This window comes from Psammomys obesus, unplaced genomic scaffold, assembly GCF_907164565.1.
Source record: "Psammomys obesus unplaced genomic scaffold, mPsaObe1.curated_primary_1811, whole genome shotgun sequence".
Taxonomy (NCBI): domain Eukaryota; kingdom Metazoa; phylum Chordata; class Mammalia; order Rodentia; family Muridae; genus Psammomys; species Psammomys obesus.
In genome coordinates, this window is record NW_026587556.1 from 160,565 (window position 1) to 182,464 (window position 21,900).

At 39.9% G+C, this 21,900-nt stretch overlaps 1 protein-coding gene across 5 annotated transcripts in view; it reads left to right on the plus strand.

Moving 5' to 3' along the window:
* Window positions 1-21,900, plus strand: part of Larp4b (La ribonucleoprotein 4B) — an 81,929-nt gene that overhangs the window by 51,752 nt on the left and 8,277 nt on the right. For 3 of the 5 annotated variants that reach the window (XM_055603925.1, XM_055603927.1, XM_055603926.1), the window contains exons 6-14: window positions 123-201; window positions 1,761-1,897; window positions 3,872-3,975; window positions 5,317-5,427; window positions 6,374-6,427; window positions 6,514-6,723; window positions 13,015-13,121; window positions 13,442-13,693; window positions 20,205-20,250. In XM_055603925.1, the coding sequence (XP_055459900.1) occupies window positions 123-201; window positions 1,761-1,897; window positions 3,872-3,975; window positions 5,317-5,427; window positions 6,374-6,427; window positions 6,514-6,723; window positions 13,015-13,121; window positions 13,442-13,693; window positions 20,205-20,250 (1,100 nt within the window). The remainder of the gene's footprint in view (window positions 1-122; window positions 202-1,760; window positions 1,898-3,871; window positions 3,976-5,316; window positions 5,428-6,373; window positions 6,428-6,513; window positions 6,724-13,014; window positions 13,122-13,441; window positions 13,694-20,204; window positions 20,251-21,900) is intronic. The other 2 variants (XM_055603928.1, XM_055603929.1) reach the window with 1 other exon arrangement.

Sequence of the window (21,900 nt, forward strand, 5' to 3'; positions counted from 1 at the left end):
CATATTATTGTGTGTATATGCAGGCGAAAACACTGAAATGCTGTACTGAATTACCTGCTTGGTAAGTTTTAAGCCATTTTAAGCCATTTTTTTTTCCTGAGTTATTTATTACTTTTATATAGGAGGAAATGAGTCTCAACCAGAAAGCCAGGAAGACCCTCGGGAAGTACTTAAAAAAACATTGGAATTCTGCTTATCTAGGTAAGTCTATTAGTGATTTTTCTAATGATTAGTATCTTTTGTATTAGACATTAGCTATTGACTACAAATGTGATTTTGTTCCTAGTAGTATGTTTATAAATAACTAATTGCATACATGCCTGTCTGTTCATCAGAAGTGCGCTATACAACTGTTGGTAATAGTCAGGCCAGGGATCCCAGAGTTTGCCTCAGATCCATCTTGGTGATGATTGTCTGGCCTGTTGTTTTACTGAGGTTCCTGCACATGCACAACATGCCATGATCCGGACCTTCCCATAAATGGCCAAAGCACTGCTTTAGTGGGCTGTTTTATGTATATGGTGTTCATATTTACGTAGATGTTTGAATTAGTTTTCCTTAAAATGACATTTTGTTGAAAAGTGTAGAACTTTTAAGTTAGTGAAGAAAGTAGGCATGTGAATGGGTTTGAGTGTGAAGATAGGTAATGGCCACAAATGAAGTTCCCTGTAGCTCCAAGGACACCACTGTCTGAAGGTCCCACAAAGACAAGAGAGTCTATATTTAGGATAAAAGAACAATGTCTGAGCCTCCTTTCTTCCTGTCATCACAACTTAGTACAGTACTGAGTTTTAGCAAATGATAAGTCTAAAAATAAGATACTTGTGCCAGAGTTGCAAAGTCCTGCTCCCTGCCATTCACAAACCTTGGTGCAGCCCTCTCATACCTGTAAGTATCACCATCTGAGATAAGGGATAGATAAGCAGTCCTCTTCTCAGGTGAGCCAATCTCTTTGAACACTGACTGGCCTTCACCAGGAGATACTGTCAGTGACGCTGTAAGAGGGCCTGTGCCAACGGTTGCTGTATTTTAGTTTTGTGGTGTTTTGAGATTTTGTGTGTTTTATTACATATGGTTCCCCCCCCCCCCCCCCCCCCCCCGTGAGAATTCACCAGAAACATTTTCTTTGGCCCAGATGCCAGGAAGTAGTGCATCTTGTCCTGATTGCTGGTTGTATAGTTTTTCTTCTGCCCTGGCTGAAGGTGCTGATCCTGTTTCCTTCTTGTTAACAGAACCTGCAGTCCATGTGTCCAGACTTTATGGTGTATTGGGGTAGTGACTCCTACCCCAATTTTTTTGTATTTTTCTGGCTTTTTTACTCATTTTTCTGGATTTCCTTCTTGTAAAAAATTGTGTACATTTTTAATAAACTTTTCAAAAAGATGAGCTATAATTGCACCCTTTAAAAAAACAAAAACAACAAAAAAAAAAAAAAAAACACAAGGTTTCTCTGGCCTGGAACTTGCTCTGTAAACCAGGCAGATATCCAACTCAGTTATCCACCTACTTTGCTTACCAAGAGCTGAGATTAAAGGCATGTGTCATCATAGCCACCTGCAACTGCATTTTAAAAGAATTAATCCACTGGTGCTAATTTTGATTGTATTCGTTGAACAAATATCAGATGGACTTTAGACTCAGTTCTCATTCCAAAGCTGTCTCACACCACACTTGTGCCTCTTAGAAACTTGGTATTATTACAGGTGAAACTTCTTTTTTTAAAGAAATATCAGCTAAAAGAATTTGCTTTCTTTCAACAGAGAGAATCTTGCTAGCGACATGTATCTTATATCACAGATGGATAGCGATCAGTATGTGCCAATTACAACGGTAGCTAATCTTGACCATATCAAGAAACTCAGTACTGATGTGGATTTGATTGTTGAAGTGCTAAGATGTAAGTAGATGATGATTTACAGCGAGATTGTTGTCTTCACACTGTTGTGTCACTAACCTTTACACTGACAGCCATCAGATAGGACTTGTGGATAAGTTAGATATTCTCTGACCTCCTTTTCTTTCTGACCACCACTCTATAACAGGAGCATAGATTGAACCTATGGTGAAAGTAAAAAGATTATAGACTAATTGAAAGAAAAAATGAAACTTTTCATTAGAGATTTTTAAAGACAGCTGCTAAATTAATAAAAACCAAAATAAGTAATAACTTTATTAAGTAAAATATATTTCTGTAGTACTAAGAGTTTCCAACTTGTTGCTTAAGCTTTGATGAAATATTGTTGTACTTCTTCCATAGAGGGATATTGGGAATGAAGTTGTTTCTCAGAAATCTGTCACATACAGTAAATGTTTAAACACTACATAGTAATCCCGCAGGCACTTCAGGAGATACAAGTCTCTTAAAGTGTTACCTTTTGGATCGAAATTGTGTTTTATTTGTATTCTCCTTGGTTTTGGGGACTTCAGCACCTTTTCTAGTTTATTTTCTTAAAAGAAAGAACATTACTTTACTTTAGATGTAAGTGACATAAAATGGTGTATTTAAAGGTTTTAGCCAGTTTGTTTTGACACATAGGTGCATGGGGAAAACATCACAACAATAAGGTTAAGGGTACCTCTGCTCTTCCTAGAGCTTTGCTGGCCTTGTGATGCTTTCTATACATACTATGCTGTGATGTTTTAATTTCCTTTTAAATCAGATTTTTATTATAAAAATTCACTTTTTGTACTCAAGCTACAAATTTCAGGTGAGTAATAGTCCCTTTTCCCTCCCTTGAGACTGATGTGTATATGGTCCAGTTATATAGTGGCTTTTTCACAAAGAATGTGGTGTGCTGTATTCCACACATGCTAGCACATCCATATTGTTTACAGACGTTTGAATCATCAGACATTGCTGTGTCTGAATTAAAGTCTTATTTCTTCTACCAGTCAGCCTTTTTTGTAGATGTGTGTCTATGTTGTCCTGTCCCTGTTCATTGATTAGACAGTCATTTTGAAATTTTTCTTGTGTGCATTGCACTTAGTAGTAATATGAAAAGATTGACATTTTCGTTTAGAACTTAATTGGACTTAAAAGGCTTATTTTTTTATTTGTGTGTGTGAGTGTGTGATACTGTGTAGGTGTTATGTGCCACAATGTGTGTACACGGAGGTCATGGCAACTTGTGGAATTTGAATTTTTTTTTATTTTCTGTGAGTTTTCAGGATTGAAATCGAGTCATGGGCTTGAGGAGCTATCACCTTTACCTGACTGAACCATTTTGCCAGTCTTATAATTGTATTTTCTAGTCACAAATAAGATTTCTCATTTTTCTATCCCTATACCAAAAGCTAAAGAACTGGCAGGCATGATTATCAGTATATCTTTGAAGCATTATATAACATTTCCCAAGACTGTAGTTTACTTTCCAGTATTTCCAGTTTACTATCTAGAATACAGACTTGGGGGGTAAGTATAGTTGGGTTTGGTTCCATCGGATTTAGTTTAAAAGATCAAGATTTGTCTATACTTTACTACACTAAATCAATTGGATTATTCTTAGGTATCACACCCCAATACCGCTGGCAAAAGTTGTCAGTTTTCACTGTGGAAAGGAGAAAACCATTGACCCTGTGCCAAGTGCTTCTAGTATTTGATCTCTTTGGTCTATTTGATCAACAACTGTCACCTCATTGTGTATATATTTGATAGCTCTTTCAGGACCTTTTAAAATTGCATATCCCTTTATTTTGAAAAATTGAAAAACAAGATGGGTTTATTAAATTGTTTGGTAGTTTGTGTTGGGTTTGAACATTTTATTAATTTACCATGTATACAAGTTTCTCCAGTGTTTGATAATGATTGTTCACATTCTGTTGGAGTATCATGTAATGTGTGTTTTACCATTTATTTTTTTTCTCTTCACAGCTTTACCTTTAGTCCAAGTGGATGAGAAGGGAGAGAAAGTAAGGCCAAATCAAAACCGGTGCATAGTGATATTGCGTGAAATATCTGAATCTACTCCTGTGGAAGTAAGTGGTTCCTCCATTTGTGGTACTTGACATTTTCCTGACACTTTACCATCCCCCCCCCAAAAAAAAAAAACAAAAACAAAAACCAACCAACCCCCCAAAAAAAACTTTAATAAGTCATCAGAAAGGCTAGATTCAGCCTTGTCCCACCTTTAGACATGCAACACATTGTTCTCAGCTAGTCTGCATTGTTTTTTTGCTGGGGGAAAAAAATCTGCTCTGCCAGTTTTTTGTTGTTGTTGTTGTTTTGTTTTTTTTTTTTTGTTTTTGTTTTTTTTTGTTCCTCTATATTATTTGTCTTTTTCTCTTGTTCTTGGAAAATTTGTCTCATTGGTTTAAGCAGTTTGATTATAGGTTGCCTTCTGGCAAAGCTTAGAAGTTTATCATTTCTTTTCTCTGTTCATCATTCTCTGAAATGGACATCCAGTTTCTATTCTAGTGTTGTTGTTTACATTATTTTAAGGGTAATCTGATTGACTTTCTTATTACAGGCCATCCTTTTCTATTTCTTTATATAATCATTACTTCACTAGGTACTGAGTAGTTTCAAACTAATAAATATTCTGAAATGCAGCTAAGCTCCTTGGTGTGTATACATGTATGCCCAACTACTTAAGACTAAGGCAGGAAGGGTCTGAACCCAGGAGTTCAAGGTTATTCTGAGCCAACAGTAAGATGACCAGCTCCAAAAGAAATTGGCAAAAAATGACTTTACACTATTTGGTTTCTGCATATGTGTGAAGTGGTTCAGAGTGGCCTTCACACAGGGTGCCGTCTTGTTTATTGCTCTCTGTTCTCTGTGGAGAGAACTCTGACAAAAGTCTGGAGACCTGCCCATCCCTTGACCCCAAAACCCTACTTCTTCCTTCTGCTTCCCTTCTCCTCCAGCCTGTCTGTCTCCCTCCTGTCCTTATTTTCTTCTGTTAAAGATGCATGTACCCAGACTGGCCCTGAACCCTGTGTAGCTGAGGATGACCTTAAGTTGATTGTTTTCCTTCTACCTTGAGTGCTGGAGAAACAGACATGTCCCACAGTGCTCAGTTTATATGGTATTGGGGATCAAACCTAGGGCTTCTTATGTGCTAGGCAGGACTTGCTTCCAAGTGAGCTACATCCCAGCCACTACTGTTCATATTAAATCCCAGTTCCTTATGAGTAGGGAAAGCTCTCAGAAATTACTTCTTCTCTATGGCATATGATCCTGTGTGTACTCCCTGCAGTGTTTCTGAAAGAGGGTTATAGCTGCATCATAGCATGAGAGGATCAGCTTTCCTTCTAATTTGATGAGGACAAAAAGTAGCATAAGTGAGGACTAATTTCTAACTTCTCTGTTTCCTATAGGAAGTAGAAGCACTATTTAAAGGAGATAATTTACCAAAATTTATAAACTGTGAATTTGCCTATAATGATAATTGGTTTATTACCTTTGAAACAGAAGCTGATGCACAGCAGGTAAGTGCATTCCTTTCCCAGCCTGCGAAGTCTGTAGATTACCCATGTGTGCCATCAGTGCATAGCAGAAGTTAGGACATTGAGGTTATTATAACAATATTGTATTAAGTGCAGGGAAAACTGAGTTCTAGGAACCCACGGGTATGTTTTTATATCACTACTAAAAACATGCCACATTACTTAAGTGTATTGTAAGTAAGCAGTCTCGGAAAATCAGATCTGGTCTCATATCTGGGAAGAGGAAAACTTTGTTTGCAAAGTGAAGGTTGAACCTAACCCTGACCTGTGAGGCAAAGAGCTTTCAAAAGTATTGAGAAGTTTTGTACTCTTAGAGGAGGTGTCTGATTTAGGGGAAACATACCAATAATTATGAAATGTTAAGCAGTACAGAGGGTCAGAAACACACACATAGAAATCTAAAATCCCAGAAGGGTAGAGGCACTACGCTGTGTGGCCTTGGCCTGCCTGGGGAGCCAAACAAGTGAGCATAGGTGAAACTGAGGAGCCTCTGGGTGAAGTGGGGCTTGATAGACTTACTGAGCAGATGATCATGTTCCTACAAAAGCAATAATGAGGTAAATATATTAGTCTCCTTTTCTTTCCTTTTAAGTACTTCCTTTCCTACATTATACAATCCCAGTTTCAAATTGGGATTAATGGGAAGGAGGTGATAATCCTTTTTGCTTCTAAATTGAGACTTTTAGCTTGTGGTTTGGTGATGCTCGTATAGTATTTATTAATACTTATAAAATTTTATAATACTTATAAAATTATATAATTGTTGGGGATACAGGTACTATAACAAGGATATTTTAGAGATCTGTGATGAGGATCAGAAATCACTCTTAAATCCTGTGTGCTATATTCAGCCATACATATTATTGTAGCTGTAAGAGTTTACACTTACAAGGTTAACAAAATGGTGTTTTGGATGATTTACCCATAGGCTTACAAATACCTTCGAGAAGAAGTCAGAACTTTTCAAGGAAAGCCAATTAAGGTAAGCAAGGCCATTGCTTATAGCTTCTTTATTATCTGATCAGTGTTCTTAAATGTTTTAACTGGAACTCAAATGTCTCCAAACAGGCACGTATAAAAGCAAAGGCAATAGCGATAAACACATTTTTGCCAAAGAATGGATTTAGACCTCTGGACATGAACCTTTACACGCAGCAGCGTTATGCTACATCGTTTTATTTACCTCCAGTGTACAGTCCCCAACAGCAGTTCCCTCTGTACAGCCTGATCACCCCCCAGACATGGTCGACAACACATAGTTATCTCGATCCACCCTTGGTAAGCCTTTTTCTTTCTTTTATAAATTTATGTAACAGATTTACATTGTAAGATAATTGTACTAGACACTTTGCAAGTGTAAATCCTGCTCTAAAAAGAGAACCATGTGCCTTTAGGTTGCCTAGTATCCAGCCTTCAGGGTTATCATGTGGATTTTAAATTTAATTAGACAATAGAGTTCTGTGCAACAAAACTCCTTGGCCCCTCCCTCCTGGCATTTCCTTCCTATGAGACACGATACAGTAAAGGCTCTAACTGGTGTCCTGAACAGAGGGACAGGACATGAGGAGTTCTGTCATAGAGGAAGAGGTGTTTCATTGATTCCTAACAGGAAAGCAGGGCATATGCTGTCTGTCTGACAAAACTGTTTTAGTTCTCACACCCACCTTAGGGTTGGATAACATTAATTTTTTTTTTTTGGCCATTGTTAAGTTCTATGGTTGGAATTTGTAAGTTTGTAGTCAGTATAGTCATGTTTTTCTAGCTTGATGCTATTGATGCTAGGAAACATGGGTTCTGGTTTGGGGTCATTGATGTGGTAAGGTAGGACATAAAATCAGCCTTGTGTGGTAAGTTTCTTGAAAGTGAGGTCCATGTTACAAAGGGAGGGTGAGTTCATATCTAGGTTTGCATCACATGCTGATGCTGATTTAGAAGTAATAAATAGTAAAAGAGTAGGATGCATAGACGGCGATGGTCAGAAAGCAGAAATGAAGTTCTTAAACTCTGGAAGTCTATGTCCAGGATGTGGCTATGGATCAGATCGGAGAACAAGTGGAGGGTGCTCAGGATCCGGTGTCTGGGTGCCGGCCACCTGTCATGTAGAGGCAGTCCTCACTGGGAGACAAGCAGGGCAGGTGTGGAAAAGAGGGAAATTGAGACAAATCTGTTCATACTTGAAAATACTGAAATATGAAGATAAATGTCTGTGAGGAAAGGAGTATGTCTAGGAGCTGATACTGCAAAAATCGATAAAAATAGAAAGTAGCATTAAATTTATGGCAAGGATTGATGAGCCATTGTATGTTCCTTAATTGGGTTTTCATGCTTCATGTGAACTTAATGGAAGGTTCAAAGAAAGGAAGCTGAGGATAGATTGCATGTACAAAATCACCCACATTCCTGCAGACCAACTTTTATTCTGTGTTGAGCAGGTGGCTGGGCACAGTGTTAAATTGCTCTTATGAGAATCCGTAGATACATGGACTTTGACCTGAATCTTGTAGGAAGTAATCTAGAATGTTTGTGTTAAGGAATGAGAGACATTCTTTTTTTTTTTTTTTTTTTTTTTTTTTTTTTTTAAGGTACAGGACAGGCAGAGTCAGGAAGGAGTTACAGGAGATTTTCAAACAGGCCTATAACACTCCCTCCTTCCAGTTCTACAACCAGTGCAGTAAAAAAATGTTTGATATACCAGTATCTAACAATCAAAATTATCTCCAAACTTTGAAATGGCCAGAGGAAAATACATGGAGACATAGGTAAAGACTATCTAAATAGGAGGACCCCAGTGGCTCAGGACACAATACAACAGTGGACAGACAGGGTTTTGTTCTGTTTAAGAGTTTCTGCACAACAAAGTAGCAGTTCCCATAATAGAGACAGCCTGTACTAGGAGAGAACCTTTACCATAGCCACCCAACAAAGGCATAATATCCAAATACATAAAGAACTAAAATGTCTACATATCAAAAGGACAAATAAGTAAATGGAAGTCAAACAGGCAGCTCTAAAAGTAGAGCCAACGGGCCAGTGACCTGTCTCAGCGCTTGAACAAACTGGTAGCACAAATTTGAGCCTCAAAGGAGATAACTGACTTTGCGAAGATCTCTTATGACCTTCATATGTGTACTGTGGCTTATATACCTCCACATATAAATCATATCTCTCACGCAATGATAAAAAAAAATTTAAGAAGAAATGCACATGATTAACTTATATAAATGAAGTTATAAATGAAAAGTTGCTCAACTTTCTTAGCCGTAAATTGAATGAAATTGAAAACTACACTGAAGCCAGGTATGGTGGCCCACACCTGTAATCCCAGCACTCAGGCAGAGGCAGTGGGATCTCCAAGTTCAAGACCAGCTTGGTGTACAAAGCGAGCCCAGGATAGCCAAGGCTACAGAGAGAAACTCTGTCTCAAAAAGAAAAAAACAAAAACAAAAAAACCCACAGAGATTCCATCTATCATCAAGGAGATGAATGGTATGCTGACAGTACTGGTGAGGATGCAAGGGAAAGGATTCCTTCTATACTGTTGCTGGGAATGTAAATTAGCTCAGCCACTATGGAAATCAGTATGGAGATCCTATAAAAAATAAAAGGTGAACTGTCACAGAATCCATTTAGACCATCCGTGACACACATCCATGGAATAGAAATCCACAGACAGAGATAGTTGCACGTTCATCTTTGTTGTGGCATTGTATACAGTGGTTGAGTCTGGTAATCCCTTTAGGTGCCTATCCAAGAGATAGGTACATACAGTGGAGACACATTTAACCATAAAGAAGAACAGAATCACATTATTTGCAGGAAAATAGATCATCACATTAAGGAAAATAATGCTAGACTCAGATAAGTGCTACATGTTTTTTCTTACTCATGTGGGATATAAAATCTTTTTTTAAAGACGTGGAAATAGAAGAAATTCTAGTTTGGAGGGAGGAACCAGCATGGGAAGGCAGGCAAGGTGCATATGATTGAGTACATTGTGTACATGGATGAGACTGCACAGTGAAGCCCTTTACATTGTACAAATAATAGAGACTGGTAGGAGATGAAAGAAAAGATAACGCCTGTCTCTTTTGAGTGAGTTCTATTGGGAAGAAAATATGCTTTTAAAAATAGTGCAGAGACCCTTGGCTGTGAAGTTCCCTTTCCCAGAGGCAGCAGAAGAGGTCTGTGGAGGAACTATGGCTATTAACCTTTTCCTGCGAGTGTTCTTCCTCACATGCAGCTCAGGCTTGTCTTGCTGCATTCTTCCTGCTGTGGGTTACTCTGTCATCCCTTGTCACACTCCTTGTCTAGATGCCTCTCCTGTAGTTTTATATCCAGGTCCTTCCTTCTAGGCCCTTTTCTGAGATGTATATTATGTAAAATTATGAGTTTAAACTAATGTTTTGGTCTTAAAGTTTTGTTTGTTTGTTTGTTTTGAGACAGTATTTCTCTGTGTAGCCCTAGCTATCCTAGAACTCTGTAGACCAGGCTTGCCTCAAACTCAAGAGATCCATTTGCCTCTTCTGGGATTAAAGGGATTAAAGGGATTAAAGGTATGCCCTACTATCACAGTCTGGTCTTACCAGAGTTAAACTCCCCAAAACTTAGGTCTGAACTAGTAGCTCTTCTGTGTTGTATTTTTCTTCTTAATTTTTAAGTTAGCCAACAAGTGTAATGGGATTTATGATTGCATGTGTATTATTATCCCTTGTTCTCCTTGATTCTCTTCTCCCCTGCCTTCCCCCCTTCCCTTCTGGCTGCCTCCCTTCCTTCTGTCAGTAAGTCTCACCCACTTCATGTTAGTGTGTTACATCTCCTTTTCTCTTAAAGTCCTTCCTCCCCTCTAGGATCTTCCTTCTAGTTTCATGGTCTTTTCCTGTGTCTGCCTACTACCCCCATGTCTAGGTTCCAAATACTAAACAAACAAACAACAACAAAAAAAACACTCACAATATTTATTTTTGTAAGTGTGGTTTGCTTCACTTAATAGGATAGTTCCATTTCCTGGCTATTATGAATAAAGCAGCAGTGAGCATGGATGTGTAACAGCCAAGAGCTATAGAGCTGGGTCATGTGGTAGTTCTATTTTTAGTTTTTTGAGAAACCTCCAGACTGGTTTCTATAATGTAAACTGGCTGTAATGTCCATATTCCCACTAACAGCTAATTAGGGTTTCTCTTTCTTCCTGCCCTCACCAGCATTTGTTTTTCTCGTATCTTGGTGATGGCCTTTCTGCCCAGGGTAAGAGAAAAATCTCAGTTTTTGCATTTCCCTGGTGGCTGGGGCTGCTGAATGCTTTTCAAGTATATACTGGCCATCTGTGTTTCCTTTGAAAACTGAGTGTCCATTTCTTTAGCCCATTTATTAGGTGGATGATTCAGAGTTTGGTGTTTAATTTTAGATTTCTTCAAATATTCTTGGTCTTAGTCCCCTGTCTGTTGTGTAACTGGGAAAGATTGTTTTAAGCAGTGCAATTTTTATAGACAGTGGAGTTTGCCAAGTAGTGGAGCCTCCTTGACAAGTGTTAAGTGTTCTCCTTTTGCCGCTTTAATATTTTAGTTAAGGAATGGTATGCTAGCTCTAATAGCTATTTTAAGTTTGAGTTTCTGGTTTCCATTTAGCATGAAAGAAAATTGCTTGGGTCCTCTCACCCTTTTCCTTTTACCTTTTTCAACCAACGTTTTGGTCTTAAAAATTTTGTTTTGTTTGGGAACCTGTATTTTTTTCAGTGTAGTGAAAATTTAGGGTGGAAACTGGAAGGCCCCAGGCAGCTAAGGGCCTTGGAAGTGATGTCATGTACGTCATTTATGTGGAAAATATTTGAAACTGCATGCCATTGAGGCCAGAAAGTTAGTGATCTCACTCACCCTTCTGTCTTGTGATTATTATTGTTGTTACTGTGATTATTTTGTGCCCAGGTGCCACAGCAAGAGTGTAAAGTTGGCTCTCTGTTTCCATCTTTATGTGGGTTCCAGGGATTGAACTCAGGTCACCAGGCTTGTACAGCAAGTACCTTTATTGCCTGAGCCATCTCAATGGCACATCTCTTTGTTATTGTATTTTTAAGATAAGGTTTCTCTGTCCTGAAACTAACTCACTCTCTCTCTCTCTCTCTCTCTCTCTCTCTCTCTCTCTCCTCTGTCTCTCTGTCTATACACACAAACGCACACACACCAGGCTGACCTCAAACTCATTGAGATCTGCCTGCCTCTGCCTTCTGAGTCCCAACAATTCTTTCTTTCTTTCTTTTTTTAAAGAGTTGTTTGACCACTGTATATCAGGCTGGCCTTGAGCTTAGAGATCTTCCTGCCTCTACCTCCCAAGTGCTGGGATTAAAAGTATGTGCCACCATGCCTGCAAAACTGAGTTTTTAAAAGTGTGTAGGGGGGGGGGGGACGACATCCCTTTGGCATCCAAGGATACAGAGGTCATTGAGCCCTCCATGCTGGGTTTTATATGTCAAGATTTTAAAAGCAGTTGAGTGGTACTTAAAATCCTGCACTTACGCTTTTAAATTTTTTTTTGAAGTTTTTATCTCAGTCATAGGTCTCTCCCTGCTTTCCTCCTAGTTCCATCCACCCTTTCACATCCTCCCTCTCCCTATTTTCTCAGAATAGGGGAGCCCCCTATCTAGACACACCCCAGCTCATCTATTTACATGAGGATTGAGTTCTTCCCTTTGGCCTGGTAGGGCAGTCCCATAAGAGGGGATATGAGCAAAAAGTGGATAACATAGTCCATGTAAACTTTTTAAAAATGTACATTTACCTCATATCTTTCATTGTGCCCTGTTATGATTTTCTTCTTCTTCATCTGTGCAGCCCTGGTTGTTCTGGAACTCATTCTGCAGACCAGACTGGCCTCTGAAATCTGCCTGTCTCTGCCTCCTGAGTTCTGGGATTAAAGGCGTGATCCTATATTATTGTGTTTATAATATGTTCAGTATCACTTTAAAGTATTACTTGGAAAAAAATATAATCTAAAAATAGGATGCTGTTTACAGCAGTCTTGCATGAAAGTTGCCCCTAAAAAAGGGTGGGGTGAGAAGAAATCCCTGCCAAAGGCTGTGGGGTTAACATGCATGGTTAGGAGCAATAAGAATGTGAGAGTTCCTAAAATTGGGCACTTTGGTGAATTTTGTTAAGGTTATTCAGAATAAAGTATCATCTATTTCTTGCCAGACTGAAGGTAGTTGTACTAGTAGTGGTAACTTAGTTTAAGCGATTGCGTGTCATCAGGCACTATGCCTGTATTCAGGGCTCCATGTGATGGGGCAAAGTGTGTCCTCCTGATGTTCTCATTTGATTATTATAAGGATTAAGGTGACATGGAGAAAATTCTTAGCAGTAGCCATGGCTTGAGTGCTCAATATACATTTCCTTTAATAATAATGTGACTTTTTCCTTACCCTGCAGTTTTGTTTTGCTTTTTTTTTTAACATAAAATGTAATAAACACTTGGTAAGAGGAAGACATGATCTGGTGTACCTAAGATACAATAGTGTAAATCCAATTGGAGTGTCTCATGTCTCATGTTTTTACATGCTTCCTTTTTTGTTAATGAATCCAGGTAACTCCATTTCCAAGTACTGGATTTATAAATGGGTTTACATCTCCGACCTTCAAACCTGCAACGTCTCCTCTGACATCACTCAGACAGTATCCTCCTAGAAGCAGGCAAGTTCCAAGGGTGCTTTCAATGCTCATGAGCTTCATGTTGTTCTGTTCCGGTTTATCTGTAATGAGAGGTTTGTGTAGCCATGAGTAATGCTCATCAGAGATGAGACTACCTGAAACTATAGTCTATGTAAAGAACCCCAGAACTGGCTGCCAGTAGTAAGGAAACAATTCTTTTCAGACAAGGCTTTGGGGGCAACTTTTACCATGTGTTTTTTAAGTAGGAAGCAAATCTTGACATACATATTCCACATTAGCATGCTCATTCTATACTCCTTGATTGCTTTATAACTCAGCATATACAAACATCTCATTTGCAGGAATCCTAGTAAGTCTCATCTGCGCCATGCGATTCCTAGTACAGAGAGAGGGCCTGGGCTGCTAGAAAGTCCTTCAATATTTAACTTCACTGCAGATCGATTAATTAATGGTGTCCGGAGCCCACAGACGAGGCAAACAGGGCAAACTAGAACACGAATACAAAACCCTTCAGCTTATGCCAAGAGAGAGATTGGAACTGGGCGTGTGGAGCCAAGTAGTCTTGAATCCTCTCCTGGTTTAGGGAGAGGAAGGTAAGTCACTCGCATGTTTTGTCAAGCAGATATTTCTGTACTTTTAATGAACTACTAATATTTTAAATTTCAATTTAGATGTTTTATAATCCTAATACATTTCAGAAAAATCAAATAGAAGACTGTGAAAGGTTCCTTTTTTTCCTTAAAAGCATGATATTTCCTCTCATAAAACTACAGCTGCCATTTAGGAGCTGTACAGTTTCTAACCTCTGTTTTTTCTGCCTGCAGCTTCACCTTAGCAGTTAGTCCTGGCCCTCTAGGTTGCTGCTCTCACAGATGGCCTCCAGGGTGTCTCACAGGTTCCCAGCCTTGTTCTCTTTACATCTTGTAGTGAGGAGGGCTGAGCATGGAGGTCAGCTGTAGAGTGCATGCCTAAGCATAAACATGGTCCTGGGTTCAATGCCTATAGTACTCCACCAAAATAAAATGAGCTGGGATTGAGCTGACAGTGTATATAATAGACAGATATAAGAGTTTGGTAGCCAGGTATGGAATTTAAATGCTGATTTAAATTCCACTTCTAATAAATTTATTTATAAACAAAAAGCAGCTCTTATGAAGCAGTGCCTGTTGGACACATATTGCCATTCTTGGGCTAGTAGTTCTTAGAGTCTTGGTGTTTGTTGTCATTACCTAGAGTGCTTTCCTTACATTGTGACTACTATACTTTGGTTTTCTTTTCCTTGTAGCCTCAGGTCTTTTCTTCTGCCATTTAAACTTTCTCTAAAAAGGTGAGTTAGAAAAGACACAGGTTGGTCTTAGGGTTTGCACCCTTTCCAGTGTTGATGAATCCAGGAAAATCCTGATTTTCCTCTGAGAAATGTTAAGCAATATCTAGGCTTTTTCTTTTAACCTACTTTGAAAATTTTAAATGGAAAAAAAAAAAAAGTCTTAAGTTTTCCATACATAAATATATAGCATGATTAGTGACAAATTGAAACTCAAACTGTTGATTCCTCTTTCTTGATGCAGAGACAGGACAAAGGCACACCTCTAAGATAGAGCAGGTTTGGGCTTGACCACCACAATAAAGCAGATGTCATAGCAAAGTGAGCCACACAGGTTTTTGTTTCAGTGTGCTGAGTTTTGAAGTGCTAAAGGTTGGGATAGGTGTACAATGCCCAGGAATTACAACACTGCTGTCTTTTTTCTTTTGTTTCCCAAAGCATATGCTACCATTTATTTTATCCACAGAATGTCAGCACTCTCGCTCTGTGCTACTGCTTAATCACCCAGTTATAGTCTCAGCCTTTTGTTATCCATCCATTACCACTCAGCCATCCAAGGGTGAATGAGGCCACAGTCAGGAAGCTATTGAAGCTCACTAAATCTAGTTCTCATCCTGCTTCCACCCCTATGAATCCACTTCCTCCGCTGGAACCCAAATTCTCTTGACCTCTTCCCATCCATTATAGGTATTTTAGCAGCACCTGAAATGGTAGATCCTTTCCAGAAGGTTTTTGGTTGACTTTCCCTTTCAGAGGGATCCCTGTTGTCTATGGAATGTAGTTTCCTGCTTTGTTTTTGATGTAAGCAGGCTACATGTATCATGTTTATCAACTTTGGGTCCTGCTATTCAAGTCCCATGTCTCTTTATTTTGGAGACGGCATCTTTCATTGAATTGGAGCTCACTTGTTAGGCCAGGCTGTTTGACTTTAGGGTTTCCCTTGTCCTGAATACCCCAGTACCAGGATTGTAAACATACCCACTTGGATTTTTATTTTTGAGAGTCTGTGATGTTTCTCTAATGTTCTTATATGTCTACAAACATACATGTTTGGGTGATTTATGTGTTGAGGCCAGAGACAATGCCACCCATCTTTCTGTATTCTCAACCTTGTTTTTTGAAACAGGGTCTGTCACTGAACCTGGAGTTGACAATTTGGTACACTTTGCTGGCCAGTGAGCTCCAGGGATCTACCTGTTCCTTGCGCATATTGGGGTTATAGATGCAGCCATTGTACTTGACTTTTATGTGTCCTAGAGATTCAAACTCAGGCCCTCATGCTAGCATGACAGACAGTATGCAAACAGCACCACCCCCACCCCAGTCCCAATACTTGGCTTTTTAAAGTGTGGTTTCTGAGGCTCAGACTCAGGTTTTCATTCTTGGGCAGCAAGCATTTTATGACTGACCATTTATTTAGCCCCTGTGAATTGTGTATTTATTAAAGAGTAAGACGTAAAAATTGAAATTATTTTTTGAACCATGACTGCAGAATGCATGCTGTGTTATTTTTTATAAATGTGTTATTAATCTTGTATGTTTTCATTAGGGCTCTTGGATGACCCAATGCATTGGCAACAAACAATAATAATCTGAAAGAAATTTTTTACATAGAATAACATGTTTTTAGTACTTGCTTAAAGCATTCAGTAACCATGTTGTATTAGTCTCCAGCTACATTAGTCCCTGGTGGAGAGTCAGCTGGGCCATTAAAGCTTTAATGCTGGGCATTGCCTTCTCTATAGCTATTAAGTCCTAGATTGTATCTTCTTTCAATGGGAAACTGAACCACTCTTGTGAGTGATGGTAGCTAGTTCTTCTGGCTACTTCACCTGTGCTCTGGTATAACGGAGGTGTTTCTTTCCTGCCAGTCATGGCCAACATCTGTCAGCATCTACAGCTTCCTTCCCTCTTTCAACCCCCACAGGATTAAAAAGAGGGAACCTTGCTATCCATCAGATTCGGTCTTCTGGAATATTGTGGCTGGTTTGGTTTTCTGTCTGGGTCACTGGAATGTCCTTCATCAGCAGAAAAGCCAATTGCCTCTCCTGTCACTCACATATTCACTGGCTGATGGTGTGACAGGTGCTCAGCTTCTCTCTGCTCTGACTTGTCTTCTCCACTCAGCTTAATCATTTCTAGATTTTAGATAGACATGTGATTCTTCTTTTTACTTAAACACTTGGAAGGCATTGTACAATTCATTGCAATCTTGTTGTATCCCAGAGAATAGGGACATAGAAAGCTGGTCAGTAAAATTTCAGACCATATATTCACTTATTAAGTTTACCATCTTACATGGAAAGTTAATGACATCCTAGAACAATTGTAGTAACTCAAACCTCGGACTACCATAGCATCCCCAATAAAGTTTGAAATATTGCAATGATTAAATTTAATAAAAAGTGTGTCACAGAGACACAGAGTGAGTAAATGCCATAGCAATAGTAGTGTAGAAATGCTTGCTTGGCTGGGGCTACCACTTGTAAAAGTCCATAACCATGAAGGTCAGCAGTGGGACAGGAGGAGATTATCTCTTTGCTTTCAGTGCATTTTCAGAGTTTAACTTGAAGACAACTTTGAAAGCAGCAACTCCCATTTTCAGTTTATGTTGCCAGCATCCATGATGATGAGGCCACAGGTACCATGGTTTACGAGAACTAACACCAGCTTGTGAGCCATCAAGTTAAAAAAAGCTACACCCACCATTTTTATACCAAGTGGGTTATTGGAGATGGAAAAGTTGAAGGGGGAGCATTGAATAATACAGAGTTAGTGACATCAGGTGGCCAACCTAAGGTTCTTGGGTTTGGTTTTTTTTTTTTTTTTTTTTTAATTCACTTTACATTCCAGTCATAGCCCCCTTCTGTCTCTCCTTCTGGTCCCACCTCCTTTTCTTTTTGTCCCAACCCTAGCTCATCAAGTTGCATCAGGACTAAGCATATCCCCTTTCCCTGTGACCAGGGAATGCAGCCCCACCAGGATGAAGTGATCAAAAATCAGGCAACCGATATTTGATCATGTCAGAGACAGCCTCCGCTCCCCTTACTAGGGCACCTACTTGAAGCCTGAGCTGTCCAGCTGCTATATCTGTGTAGGAGGCTTACGTCTAGTCTGTGCATGATCCGTGGTTGTGGTTGGTGCTTCAGTCTCTGCAAGCCCCTCTGGTTAGTTGGCTCTGTTGGTCTTCTTGTGGTCTTCTTCCTGTCACCTCCAGGTCCTTCTTTCCATCCCTCCACTTTTCCACAAGACTCCCTATGTTTCACCCAATGTTTGGCTGTGAGCCTCGCATCTGTGCGGATGTTTCTTAAAAGCTCAAATCTTTAGAGAAGGGAGCCTGGACCATAGACCTCCTGGGTCCGACAGACACAGTGAAAAAAGATTTTAAGCTAAAGGGTAAATTCCTGTGTTCTTCTAGCACTTGTTAATGAAAGCTTAACAAAGCTTCCTGGCAGAGGAAAAACAGTGTTTGCAGAATTCCAGCCCAAAGCGAAATAAAAAGGCAGGGCTGAGACTAGACTTGTTAACCAGTATGTTCTATATAGTCACTGTTCGTCCCCCAACAGTATTTGAATTTCCAGGTAGCCACTGCAAGAGGGATATGCTTTTATCAGACATATGGGCATTGCACTAATAGAGACTCAAACTGTATTCTCAGCAAAGGAGTCCTGTTTCCACTTAGTCTGTGACCTAAGTAAGGACTTTAACACTTCAGTGAAACTTTGTTTTAGAAATTTATTTAATTTTATGTGCATTAGTGTGAAGGTATCAGTTCCACTGGAATTGGCCTACAGACAGTTGTGACCTGCCGTGTGGGTGCTGGGAATTGAGCCCAACTCCTTTGATAGAGCAGTCAATGCTCTTAACCACTGAGCCATCTCTCCAGCCCTCAGTGAAACTTGAGAAAAACTATATGTAGCTAACAAAGGGGACGTGCACATATTGAGCCATGTATGTGTGTAGATTTCAGTTGTTTCTGAACCAGGGTCTGATGGAACAAGGATTAGAGTATAGCTTCCTTCTTTCTGCATCATATGTTCCATGTCCAGAGGGCATAATCAGAAGCAGGAGGGGTAATCTAGATCCTTCTTCTGAAGGCGTGATCTTCCATGGAATTGTCATGTCCCCTTCCACTGCTTTTCCCTGAGGTTTGTTTTCCATTAAGTTTTTCTGCTGGTCTAAAGCACTAAGAAGTTCCCACAGAATCTTCAAGGATGTCCTTGAGCATACCAACCCCAAATGCCCCAAATGCCAGGTGGTAATCTTGACTTTGTGTCAGTGGAAGCCCTCTTAGTTCACAGAGTAGAAGCATGCCCATGTGGGATTCAAAACATGCAAGCTTCCAGTAAGTATCCCAACTGCAGACTCCATGGTGCTTGTGTCTCTGTTACAGTAAGCCATGGACTGTGGGCAGTAGTCCTATGGAATCACTTGCCAAGGGATGGGCACTGATAACATGTTCCGAGACACCCTGTCACTGCATACTGCAGCAAGTAGGTTCTTAGTGGGCTATTAAGGTGCTCTGAAGGCAGTAATGTATCTTTTGGGAGGCCATAGGCTGGCAGAGAGACTTTGTTGTCAGGTGGCATTGGCATTGGTGCATAGGCATCTGCAAGGAAGCCAGCCCAGCTTGGAGCCTTCATGGTGTCTTGAGGCATCAACTGTACCATGCTCACAGTGTCCACTTTGTACCAGCACTTGTTACCTCTCTCATCCATATGGCCAGAGGCCTGGTCATTGTGGGACCAAGGACCTATTCTTACAGGTTAACTGCTCATGCCTACCTTTATGGCATCTTTAGTACCTTATCTGTGATCAGGTTTAGGCTAGCTGAGCAGAAAGCCAAGCTCTGTTTTCTTCATTTCCTAATAGAGACATCCTGGTTCCACTCCAGAGTCAAAAAGGTCTGGAGCATACAGGCTAGCCTGAGGGTTTGTAGAGCATTCTTCAAGTTTATCATTCTAATAAGAACAGGTTAGACAACACCATTTTTTAAATTTTATATAAATAAAGAAATTAACATTTAAGTTTATATAATGAATCTCCTTTGGGGAGTCTGTTCAGTTGAAATCATAGAAGGGATAAACAGGTAAAAATGAAATTACAAGTTGAGATTCATGTGCGGCTTGTCGGACTATGCAGACCCATCCAGGGTTCCATAAATACTGATGCAGTGGCTCACTGAAGTGCTGCAGGGCCTTTCTGTCCAGAGGCTGGGTGCTGCTGATGGGAAGGCAAGTGTGGGTCTCAGGGTCCTCTTAGCGTTTAGAGGTTCTTATGTGGTGTTTGCAGTAAGGGATAATCATAGTTTTTGACTCCTGTTTTAAATAGCCTATATAATTTGGTGTCAGATTGTTGTGCATATAACTTGTCCTTCCAGCTGAAGGACATTCAAATCTTCAAAATTCGAAGTAGCCAATAGATAAGTGGTTACCATAACTAATTTTCATTATCTTTCTGGACATCTAACTTAATGATTTACTATCAACATTTGGATTTTCCTGTTTAAGACTGTCTTATTACATGACACAGGCTGACAGTCTTCCTGCCTCAGCCACCGTAATACTAGAACTTCAGGCATATGCTGTGATGCCTAGGCTCTGATTGTCCATTTAAAATTGACATTTTTTGAATCAACATTTATTCGTGAAAGATTAAAAATATTAAAGGCTGCCTGAATTGATGCATGCTGCTTTGAATATGTGAATAAAACACATAAATAAAACACAATTTTCAAAGTGTGGGGGGAGAAATAATAGTCTTTTGCTTTCTTCTCTTAGGAAAAATTCCTTTGGCTACCGGAAGAAAAGAGAAGAAAAGTTTACAGTGAGTACATAAAATGGTGCATGAGTGTGCGTGTGTGCGCGTGAGCTTGCTGTGTTTGTGTACACATTCAAACAAGCACACTAGTGTGAAAAGCCATGCACTTGGATGCATAAGAGCTAGAAGGAGACTTCAGGTATCTTAAATGTTCCACCTGTTGTCTTGAGACAGTCTCTTACTGAACTGGAAGCCCACTATTTCAGGTAGGATGGTTGGCGGGTGAGCTCCTTTGATCCCCTCTTTTTTTTCCCATCAGTGCTGGGGTTCCAGACATATACCTGTGTTTATCTTTTTTTTTAATATTAATTATTGTTTATTTACTTTGTATCCCAGCTGTAGCCCCCTCCCTCATCTCCTCCCTGCCCCTCTCTAAGTCCACTGATAGGGGAGGTCCTCCTCCCCTTCCATCTGACCCTAGCTTATCAGGTCTCTTCAGGACTGGCTGCAATGTCCTCTTCTGTGGCCTATCAAGGCTGCTCCTCTCTCCGGGGGTGGGGGTGGGGGTGGGGGTCAAAGAGCCAACCACTGAGTTTATGTCAGACTATGTTTATCTTTATACACGAATGCTAGGGATTTGAACTCAGGTCCTCATGTTTTCAGAATAAGCAGTCTTACTCATTGAACCACCTCCTTAGACCAAAATGCTTATTTTTACAAGGCATTTAAATCTAATGGCACACAAGCGTGAGAGTTAATTAAATGGATTAAGACTAAGATATGAGGAGGAATGTTGGAAAAAACTTTAAAGTGATTTCCTTAGATAGTAACTGACATTTTTGCCCTAATGAAGAAAGGATTGTGGAGTTTTTAGGAGTACTGATGACCAGGTGTCTCATAGTGTGTTTCCTTAACACGTAAATGAGGTGTTCTGAACAGTTACAGGGAGGAGCTCACTTTTCTGCATAGTACAGTCTCTATGTGGCTGTTCAGAAAGGGGCCTCAGTGTGGATTACTAGAGTGGGATTTTAAGCAGGAGCTTCCCTCCCCACCCTTGGGAGATGTCTAAGTGGATGCCGAAACCGTGGTTGAGAGGAAGCATCTTACACATACCAAATTTGTAACTTCAGAAGTGTGAGACACAACAGCCAAACTAGCATACGCCTGTCTTCCTTTAGCAGCACTGTGAGCAGAGGCTTCATTTGTACCGTAGATCTTCGCAACCTGGGGGTGTGGATGTCTTTGTAACCCTTAGTAGAGAACGGTCACCTTTTTCTCAGCAGGAAGCACTTTCTGGTTTCTCTGTCTTATCTGAATTTCTAGTGTGTTACTGTTTTGCATTTGGGAGCCATGATTAAATTAGGTAAGGGTTATTTTAAACAAGCTCTGTGAGATCACATTTGATCTGATCACCAAGAAGGCTACTAAGAGAGCAGTTGTGAGGGCACATAGCCCGGTAAACTTCAGCTAAAAGATTTCCTGTATAGCCTTAATTTCTCATCGTAGATGCATGCCATCCTTTAACCTGCTTACGTATGATTTTTTTAAATATTATGACATTTTAGTTTGTGTGTGTTTACATGTGCATAGTGCACATGCTTGACCCATATATGAAGGTCACAGGACAACTTGTATGAGTGGGTTTTTCCTTCCTTCCTACCTTTCTTCCTTCCTTCCTTCCTTCCTTCCTTCCTTCCTTCCTTCCTTCCTTCCTTC